Raw genomic sequence first — 10,945 nt, forward strand, 5'->3', positions numbered from 1 at the left:
GCGATTGTTGATGGTGAATGTGACGTCTGTAGTTAATTGATATAAAGATAATTGATTTAAAGATATAAGTATTTTTAGAAGATAAATGATTATTAGTGTAATTACATCACTAATGTTAAGAGGATAATGTATTTGAAATAATTTAAGAGTTGTTGGATGAAATATTTCATAGTATACATCAAGGCCAGTTTAACCTTTTTGGTGACCTCAAGCGAAACTAATTTTCGAGGGCTTTTTTTGAAACTTTCTAATAAAAACGCTCCTCCTTTTTAAAAAGATTACAGTACAGAAATTTTCCTCCAGCTTTGTTTGTGTTAAATGGAACTCAAATAGTAACAAAATATAGCTATAAGCCCAAAAAAGTAATATTAGACTTTGGAAATTGAAATTTTTAAGGACCTTATTTTGTGGTGGGCCTAAGGCAACTGCCTAACCCCTTTTCATTATTCAGCCGACGACACTGGTATACATATAGAGAGTAAAAGGCTAGAGAATCAATATGAGTGAGTGATCACTTATCTAATTTACAATATAAATCATCAATCCTTAAAATAACTATACTAAGTGTCTGTTTTCGTGATATTCACATTAGGTGCATGTTTTCTTAGGACAGGATCTAGGGCTATTCTTGCATGACTTTAAGACATCAAATTATAAAATAGGATTTGAGAGTGTGATTGAAATGATTGAATGCTAATTTGCTCATGCTAATTTGGACTGCATCTTATCCGCAAAAATTATCATTAAGCGTTAGATTATGCAAGTGTTGCATCTAACATTTTAGGTTTATTAGTTTTTTTTTTTTCATATTGATATAGAGTCCTGTTAAGTTTAAAGAAAAAAAAAAGTGTGTTTTACATTGTTTTTTATAGCAAAATATATATATAGATGCATTAAAATCTCAAACCGAAAATATACAAGATTGGGAAGGATTTCCTATAAAACTTCAACCTAACCTGGTTTGCCTGTTTCAACACACCTTCATCAAAACCGACTATGTGTACTTGAAACTTGACCCACCTATTTTGTCACTTGTGTCATTCGTTAAGAAAAGAGAAGTGATATTTGTACAACTATTAATACATTTACCACAAAATTGCTTTACTAGTTTGTGTATTGTGTTAAAAAAGTTGTATTATGTTGTAAGTATTTTAATAATTTTGGTACAATTACTACTTCCTTTATTAAAACTTTGTTTTGTTTAAATCATCTCATCTCAGGCCATTGCCCCCATGATGAGAAGTCAATAGTATCATCCAGGAGTGAGTGATCACTGATTAGTATTAAAAGCAGACACAAGATCTTGGATCATACAAACAAAGACGAAAGCAGAATAGTAGTATGAGAAATGCATGATCTTTGTATTGCGATTTGCGATTTGTGAGTTGTGACTGATGAGAGATTAGCTTCATTGATGAAACGAAGGTGTCCACACCAGTTAGTCACATATCCGAAGCAATAGTCTTAATTTTTTTTGAAAAAAAGTGAAAATAGGTCATCAGACCCTAAAATCAGGCAGCGGTATGGAAATCCATATGAAATCCATTTTAAGATGTACATAGCCAGTCGTTGTAAGCAGTGAGTTTGTTGTTCTGCCTAAACCAAACGACTTCATGACAGGAATTTCATGCAACTTACCATATGACCCTAAAATTAAAAATACAAGTTCAAAACCCAATCGAAGAAAAAACTGTAGGAAGCTCAAAAAAATTGCAATTATAAGAAGGCTTGTTACCGCACCTGAGTATTAATTGGTAGCAGAACACAGAACTATATAGCACAACATATATTGTTTTATTGAATAATACAATTGATATAACTTAGTACTACCTAATGAAACAAAAATTAATAAACCCTGGTTCTTGAATCACGTTAGCTTCACACCATATGGTCCAACCTATATGGTGCCTGATTTTTTTCTCAATTCTTAAATCACGTTAGTTTGAGTACTTTCTCACAATTTTTGCTGCTTTAATACTTGTGCTACTTTCCTATCATCTCCTCAGCTTCATTTCATTACAGAGGCTTGTAATATCTGGAACTATACCTCCATTTTGATGCCTTGTAATCCCATTTCCAGCAAGATCATTTAGCAACAGGTCAGCGTCTTTGGCTCCCCCTTGCTGTAGGAATTTTGTTCTGATAGCGGTACCCGTCTCTAATGATACTGGGTCGTCCTTGCATACTCTTTCCCAAATGGTTGACGCAAAGCATTTGGCATACAAGTAGCTATAATAGCCTACACACAATATTAAACACACAACGGTTAGTGATGCAGTTACCTGAGAACTTGGTGTCAAGCTATCTCAGCCCAATTATATAACTACAATAATACAGAAGTTTATTCTTGCTCAACACAACAAAGTGATTGGTTAAAATCGAGCCAAATCACGGAAGGAATTGATGGGTTTTGATAACTTAGGAGGGAAATGTAACATACATAAACAGGGTTGATTATTCAATTGGGGCGGCAATTATTTTTTGAAAGGCGACAACTATATACATCACTCCGGGCATTAAAAACGTGGGATTATAATTCGGTCCAACATGGAGGGTGGTCTAGCAGCCAAGCCCATTGATGTTATATATAATAAAGTGTAACCGGTCAAAACTTAAAGTGACAAACCAGTGAACATGTTTGTGGTAGAGAAACAGTGTTTTGCTAATCATATTGATGACAGCTACTGACTTCGTATTTCAAGTGAGAAGGTGACGGTCCATAAATCCAGCTGACCAGAAACATCATGAACATTATTGTAGTTCGTTTATGCTGTTAATGCACAGGATGCACCATTGAAGTTACTTTTATGACATCAACTAATCTAAGATAAATTCCTCATGAGTCACGAAGAGGCAAAAGCAACAAATCTATGACAAGATTATGTACCTGCACCATAATATAGTAGGTGACTAAATCGTGTTTGCCAATGTGTACCCTCGACATGTTTCCAATTGGTATGCTGTTCTCTCAAATCCGCCACAATTGAGGTAGTATCAATCGGTGATAATGTCTGCTCACCATATAGAGTTAGGTCGGCCAATGCATATAATATCTGAAAAACAAACATAATCAGGAATCATGTTACTCCATGATTTCATTGTTTGTATTGTATAGCAGTGATTTTGAGGCTTCAAAAAGAAAAGGAAATGAATAAAGTATATTTACAAAGTTTGACCTGCTGCTGCATTTCCATCGCTGAAAACATCTTTTTGGCTCCCTGCATTGACTTGACGAGTTTCTCAGGAATGATATCACCAGTTGAATAATGCTTGGCAAAATTCTTCAAAACTCGATAATCCCATGCATAGTATCTAAAAGTGATTAACAAAATTTAAAAAAAAAAAAAGAAGATGTGACGTTTTAGATATTACTAGTGATTCCCTGATCAAATCCCATGATTTAATGTTCAAACAAATAAAATAAAATCCCATGATTCATGTGACGTTTTAAAACTGATTATTGAAGTCAACTAATAAAGTTTGGAAAATCAATATCATACTAGAAGGAAATAATACATACAGATATCTAATATATCACATGCCGACTTTTCTTCAAACCTAATTTAAGAGGATTTAAGCAAATCTCACAGAAGGTTTCTTTCTTTTCAGAAGTTTGTCCTCTCAGTCAGTTAACACATTTTAGGGTATTATATTGCTATAACAAAATAAGATTTCCAGAAAATCAAACAGCCCAATTATCTTACCCACTGCAGCTTCAAAAATCAAACAGCCCAATTATCTTACCCTGCAGCTTCAAAAATCAAACCATCCACACTTCGAAACACTATCTCCTATAGCTTGTTTGATTTAAACTAATTATCTGAGTCTGATTATGCAAAATCATTAATCGCTTTCAAATCCAAAAACCCCAATAGAGTGCACCATTCCTAAAAATGTCAATTTTGTAAAGCAGTCTACTTGGTACTCACTCAAAAAGGTTTGAAGGGGTTTCAGCCATATCAAAAGCTACTCTGGTACCTGAAAAATGTTGATAATCCTGCAAATTTGCAAATGGAAGTTACACGAGGATACCCAAAAAAGTGACACTAATTGTTAGGAGCATCAAGGTGTACATACCGTTCGTGAAAGCAACGAATGAAGAGCATGTCCAAATTCATGGAAAAGGGTATCTACATCAGCGTGGTTAAGCATTGCAACTGCTGACTTATGTGGTTTTGAAAAATTGCAAATAAGGGCTATGACCTGCAGAAGAATCAAGAAAACACAGTCAGTAGTCTTTTCTCGTAAAGCGGATACCACTAATTAAAGCAACGAAGAAACTAACATTCTACTAGAAATGGTCGTTTCAACCCAGTTACACGATTTATCTCTTGCAGGTACCATGGATAGAGTTTAAAACATAGCTAAAAGAAAAGTTGACTGCGGGCAAATGGGTTAATCTGGAGTATAACTTATTTCAGATAGGTCGAAGCTTGTGAATGGGCTATTTGGGAGTATAATTTATCACTTGTGGGTATATGGGTTAATTTAGAGTATAATTTATCTCTTGCAAGTCGAAACTTGACCAAAGCTATTTAAACTTGAAATACGCTCCCAAAAGACTATTGATGATATTGAATTTCTATTATAGCAATAGTCTTTGCAATAATATCTAACACTGAGAAAATTTAAAAATATCAAGAATTACAAAAACAAGACTAAGTGTTTGTGGGTCCAACCCAGCCTGACCATTTTTATCTGTACCGAACCCACCCAACCTATCCATGTTGCCAACTCTAGAAACTGCCAATGAATTTGCTTCGACACAATTACAGGGTGTCTTTAAGCAATTAAAGGCTTGCTCATTTCTCTTTCATTTCACACACATATATATTGGCTCTCTAGTTTTGACATATTAGAGGGGTCACAATGCTTCATTCGTTATTAACCCATAACCAGTGCTTGTTGGCGGCTTAGCGCCACATCAGACAAACCGCCAATCAATAACTAATCCTTAGAACATCCCCATATACATAGGATTAGGATTCTCTAAAGTTACTCCAACTTCATAGGTGAAGTTGGAGCAACTTCAACCATTGGATTAAATCCAATGGTTAAGATTAAAAGTTGATGTTTAATCTTGACCATTGGATTTAATCCAATGGTTGAAGTTGCTCCAACTTCACCTATGAAGTTGGAGTAACTTTAGAGAATCTCAATCCATATACATAACTATTACTAATTCGTCACTAGTCTGAGACACACCAACATCCCCAATATTAAAAAAAAATTTTTTGCCTTCACTCATTATCAGAATAATGAATGCCTCATAACGAGCCAATAACAAGTCAGCCCTAGTAGTGTTGCTTGTTACCATAGCAATAACGAGCAGACGTGAGTTGATAACAGGTACATTGTGAGTGCTCTTAGAATCAGTGTCTTATGTCGCATGCGTATATGTATGACTATAAATAATGAAGAAATATAAAACATACTGGCAGCTGGTATTCTGTTTTGGAAAGTCTGCGCCCTCCCCTGATGGTAAAATGAGCACAACCAGGATACTTACCCGATCTATAATTGAGATCGAGGTATATATACCCCAAATCACCCTGAAAAGCAATACACCCATTTGATAAGAAAAAAGAAGACTAAGACTACCATATACTTTTAAGTATGTTCTTCAGTATGAAACCAATAAATAACCCGATTTGAAACTAGCACCTCCCTAAATTGAACTGTATGTCAAATACAAAATCAAGAAAGTCTCTAAGAAGTCAGGTTTGTTTTGAGACAGAAAAGTAGTCAATGAGTCTTATGATTGGGTGGAGAGGTACGTCTCACGGAAGCCATTGCCTTGTTTGCTCTTATGACATGGGGTTCTATAGCTTGAAAGATTAAAAATATGATACATTCCATTTCAAGTTTGGAATATAATATTTGTTTCAATTAGAAAAAAAAACCGTTATGCTCCACTTTTGCCCTGAGAATTAAGTTTTGAAACTTCACTGGTTCTTTAAATTTTAAAAACTCTAAACCAAGTTGGATATAGCCAGTATCAGTTCAGTCAGGGTCTTAGGTTCTTCAGTCCGGATCAATGATATCTCAACCAAAATACTTGCAGTTGGATAAACAAGATTATTCAAGTTACAAAATACAACGATATGTTCGATTATGAGACTACAAGAAGGATATGTACAGGAACCACAACTCGTAAGCAAAATACCACGATATCATAGAGAATATGATATGTGAATTGTGATATCATACAGAATATTATATGCTAACATTCATGTCAATTAAGTGCCCCAGTCACAAATCGTAGTAAAGATAGAGCGCACCTCATTAGGATGATGAAGGGCCATCTTCAGCACATCCGGGTGCCATGATTCACCAGGTGCAAGAGGAGCATCAACAAACTTCATGCCAAACAAGGATTCAACCAGAAATTTAAGACCCTCAATACATTGTGATAAAGAAAAAAATGATGTGATAACCTGAAGAAGAATGTCATGCAAACCAATATTTGAATTCTGGGTGAGGCACATAAACAAATAGGATTCAACTAATCAAATGATAAAAATGTAAATGATAACATACCGAGAAGTCCAAGTTGTAAGCAGATGATTTCATACATCTTGTGAAGTATGCTTCATCCCATGGTTCTAATTCTAGATCTTGCTGGCCATATTTTCTCCTTTTGAAGTCCCGCATAGATTCAAACTCCTAACATATAAAAAGAAAAGAATGAAAATGCAACTGGAACTAGAGGTAGCAAAAAAGGGTGATGTGACAGGCAGCAAGGGTTACAGATCAAAACGGGTTCAGGTCAGAACAGGTATACTTTCAGTATGGTTGAACAAGTCTGATATGCTGACCGACAACTACCTTTTTGTCTTGCTTATATCGAATTATATATAAGTAAAACAATTCACACATTTTCATTTTATCTTAGTTTTCTAGATTTCCCAATGATCTATAGGAAGAGAAATAAGTATAACCCGTAATCAAGCTCATTGGGTAATGGGTCAAAGTGATCATATGTATAACAGAAACTTGTTACAATAAAACTTTTAGGGAACGTACCTCAACTGCCTTTGCCTGTACAGTTTTACTCAGTTCAAGTAAAAAGGATGATACAACACCTGGTGATGAAGCCATATTTGTATTCAAGGCATAGTCAGCAAATGAGTTATACCCCATTATCTGCATGCATTAATAAGAGGGAAATGGTTGGTCAAAAAGTGTTCTCACATGAGATTCATACCGGCTAGTGAAAGGAGCATGTAAACATATGAAAGTTGGGAGTAACCAACAAAAATCAAATGTATATGATGCACTGATGCACAGCATAGAAAGGCAATGATGGGCTAATATTGTTTGTGACAACCACTTTTGTTCCATAAAGATAGAAGATGCATAACATCAAAGAGCACAATAAAAAAAGGGGTAATTGGATGGAAACCCCCTGATCCCATGTACCATTTGGTACCCACTAATCCCCCAGCCAGGCTAGTGTCCAGGTGAATCTCAACCACTTAATAATCCCCTGATTATCTCAAGTTTGCCTTTGGCACAAGACTCGAACCCAAAACCTCTCCTGGAAAGGGCACAATAGCCTTCATCTGTTTTAGGTTCTTTGGACACTAGTACGAATCTTCATTTCCTCAATATATAAAAATATAAATCATTTATGGACCACATAATATACCATGACATGGTGCATGTGTACTAAAAACAATGTGTAGAAGATATCTCCAAAATACAAAAGTAATAACAAGGACAAACCTGAGAAAGTTCATGGCGTGAAGCAATTAGCTTATCAAGAACAGCAAGATTTGCACGTGGTACAGAATGGTTTTGAATATACACCAATTTTCTAACCTGAGTTATTTTAAAATATACAAAGTAAAATTAACTGAAAAAAAGCCTAGGTTTACCATGAACTATGAATATGCAAATATGCAGTATTCATGAAGTACTTAGCTTTTTCAACAATTATACATGGCATATTGCAGTGACAAATTATCGTTCATGCAAAAATTTAACACTGACACTACACTTTGTAACAAGAAATTTTGAATAGATGGTGGATAACATTTTGTAATATAAGATATGCTTAAACCTTATGGTGCAACTCATTCTTCTAAAGTATGATGTTTTGTTCCAGAGCTTTATTGTTTACATTGCAAAACATGAGTGTGCTCAAAGATCAATAAGGTGAGAAAAACTCTATATGAAATACTTGTATTGAACCTCATCATCAGATGTCCATTGTAAAACAGTGGGTACAGTGCTTGGTTCTGTTACAATTCGGAACCCTTTTTCTCTGAAGTTAGCTCTTGAACCATGTGAAGTGGGACGATTAACAGGCTTAACAAGATGATGTAAGTTCCTCGGTATACGCGATGCTGGATAAACATCCACATGACCTGGCTCTTTGGCTATATTTTCATTAAACCTGGTTAAAAAGATAAGTCACCCAAGTTAAATGCGCTTGACTTAATGATAACTCTTTTGCTAAAGACATACACAGCCCACAATCATCAAGTATCTTCCAATATACAACACTCAAAACGGTGCTATGCAACATTGTACGCACTCCCAATATAAGAAGTAATATAGATTACATTAACTTACTGTGCACAGCATTTAGCGATTTCAACATTTAGCTGACTCACCCGATCTTTCTTTTCTGTAAAGTAATATAACTGTCTATATTTAGTAAATGCACTTGCTAAACATAGAACTTAAACAACACACTTATCCAGAAAACCTGCACATAAATGAATTCCACCCTTCTCAAAATCAATGCGCAGATCATGAGCAATTCTTTTAGCTTCCTCTCCCGTCAAAGATTCATCTTTGTCAGCTTTCACCATCGCATTGTATAGGGCAAGATTTGTGTTCAGATACTGCACGCCAAAGCAAATGAACACCACAACAAACATTATAAATGGTAATTATTGAAAGCTTGATATCAAACAAATACTCCTTATTTTCAGATTTAGCCAACTAAAATGCTTAATTACTATTTAACTTTGCCAAATCATTTTTTGATGACATCATCAAATTTTCAAAAATATTTAATATATTTATCTTAGAAAACCAAAATAATTAATACATACTTGAACTTGAGTTAATATAGAGATCCTATATATTCCAAAAATAAATTTGAAGAATCATAACACGAATACAAATACTATTCTGTTGAAATCTCTCCATAAGAAAAATATAAGAATTGATATATACTTATTCTGAGTTAAACAAAAATTCATCCATCTTTCAAACAATAAACTGACGAATAATAATTGGAATACGATTACTGCTTGATTGGATACATAATTGCAAAAAATTTCATCCATAATCTTTAAAAGAAATTGAAGGTTTTACTAAGAATAGAGCGTATAACTTTGCTATGATCTAGTCCACATAGCATAATGTCTATCATTCTTACTAATAATACTAAGCTCAAACAATACAAAACAAAACAAAGTATGTAACTTTGTCACCTCACATGTAGATATTCATTTATCCTCATCGACGCTTTCAATGCCTCTTCAACATATTCCCTGTTTCCCAACACAATACATTCATAAATAACGAACACAAAAACAAACAACGAATATAGTCACATTAACTGGAAGAAATAAAAACCTGTCTGGATGCGTATTTCTACAAAGTTCTGCAGAATCCACAACTTGACATAACTACAACATACAAACATTACATACATCACCAGGGGATATACATACAAACATCTAGTCCGTTCTACCATAAGCAATTTTATCATCGGCAAATTTAAGTACTAATATTATACTAATATTCTATGCATCAAATGTATCCGTGTTGTCATGTTTTACTGTGTATCCATCTTTAAAACTTGCTAACTGCCGAATTAATCAAGTGACAATTTTAAAGGATTACAAATTCATTGCCGAATTCTCAATATAAACACCTCTTTAACGGTTTACAAGTTATAACAGTCTTAAACAAATTAAACGCGATAAATCAATAGAAAATTTTCAGCTTGGATACACACGATAGCAAAACGTGACAAGTTGAATACTTTATAACGCTTTTAACACAACATTCGATATACTTACGGTATTCGAAATTTCATCCATAGCATTAACACATTCGATAGACGACGGCATTCCAGAAATAAATCCAACTAGTTCATTAGACCTAAATCAATCATAATAATTAAAAAAAAAACAACAACAACAAATTTATTATTCAATTTATTCTTATTATTTTTTTAACTAACTAACTATGTTCAAACACAATAAAGATGATATTTTTGAGTTATATATATATATAAATAATAATTATAATTAGAGGTATATATACCTTTCAATGGCATCATCAACGATACGTTGGAAGCCTTTAGGGGTTTTCAAATGATTACATCCATATAAACCGGTTTCTTCTAACCGATAATTTGCAAATGAGAAGATGAGACGACGGCGGTTGTTGGAGATTGAACGGAGGTTTGAGGCGGCTCGCCGGATTAGCGCGGCCATGGTGGCTGTAAAAGTTTTCGAGTTAACTGGATGAATTAACAGTAAATTACAGAAAGTGCCCCTTGGCTGTTAAAAATTCAAGGGGTAATAATCTGCACTGCAGATTTTCAACATATAATTATAATCCCAGCCCCTGAATTTTACAAGATACACCCAATAAGTCCTCCTATGTGAGAAGGGCTGTCAATCTCGACCCAACTTAAAACCCAACCCAATAAAAGTCAGGTTAGGGTTGAAGATTTTCGACCCACCAACCCGTCAACCTGAATTTTTTCAGGTTGGGTCTGGGTTTGGTTGTTGGGTTGTCAGGTCGACCCGCTAACCCGATATCTTAATAATATTTGATTTATATATAATATCTTATACTCCACAATCTACTTATCCATACACCTCATTTTAATTTTCTATATATTTAATCCAAAGTAACTTCATATCTAAAATAAGAGGAGGATTTAAATATTTGTGAGATGCTAACCGAT

At 34.3% G+C, this 10,945-nt stretch overlaps 1 protein-coding gene across 2 annotated transcripts; it reads right to left on the bottom strand.

Annotated features, from left to right (window-relative positions):
* Positions 1 to 1,691: 1,691 nt before the first annotated feature.
* On the bottom strand, positions 1,692 to 10,522 carry LOC122585903 (mitochondrial intermediate peptidase, mitochondrial). Of its 2 annotated transcripts, XM_043758020.1 has the most exons (17): positions 10,294 to 10,522; positions 10,047 to 10,128; positions 9,598 to 9,650; positions 9,458 to 9,512; positions 8,717 to 8,855; positions 8,581 to 8,635; positions 8,197 to 8,401; positions 7,729 to 7,824; positions 7,027 to 7,146; positions 6,541 to 6,666; positions 6,282 to 6,437; positions 5,436 to 5,552; positions 4,078 to 4,203; positions 3,930 to 3,997; positions 3,177 to 3,312; positions 2,888 to 3,053; positions 1,692 to 2,239 (listed from the first exon to the last, which is right to left on the bottom strand). In XM_043758020.1, the coding sequence occupies exons 1-17, from the start codon at positions 10,464 to 10,466 to the stop codon at positions 1,995 to 1,997; spliced, it is 2,118 nt and encodes a 705-aa protein (XP_043613955.1). In that variant the 5' UTR covers positions 10,467 to 10,522; the 3' UTR covers positions 1,692 to 1,994. The 2 variants fall into 2 exon arrangements, with proteins under 2 accessions (XP_043613955.1, XP_043613956.1); XM_043758021.1 differs by lacking the exons at positions 10,047 to 10,128; positions 10,294 to 10,522 and having other exon boundaries at positions 9,453 to 9,512; positions 9,598 to 9,623.
* Between the last annotated feature and the right edge of the window lie 423 nt (positions 10,523 to 10,945).

This window comes from Erigeron canadensis, chromosome 1 (genome assembly GCF_010389155.1).
Source record: "Erigeron canadensis isolate Cc75 chromosome 1, C_canadensis_v1, whole genome shotgun sequence".
NCBI lineage: Eukaryota > Viridiplantae > Streptophyta > Magnoliopsida > Asterales > Asteraceae > Erigeron > Erigeron canadensis.

What these genes read in the sequence shown, in the direction of transcription:
- LOC122585903 (XM_043758020.1), bottom strand. Translation starts at nt 10,466, where the DNA reads ATGGCCGCGCTAATCCGGCGAGCCGCCTCAAACCTCCGTTCAATCTCC. An exon ending in GTTGATGATGCCATTGAAAG is followed by an intron (nt 10,129 to 10,293) that starts GTATATATACCT and finishes TGATTGATTTAG; the next exon opens with GTCTAATGAACTAGTTGGAT. An exon ending in GGATAAATGAATATCTACAT is followed by an intron (nt 8,856 to 9,457) that starts GTGAGGTGACAA and finishes TTTGGCGTGCAG; the next exon opens with TATCTGAACACAAATCTTGC.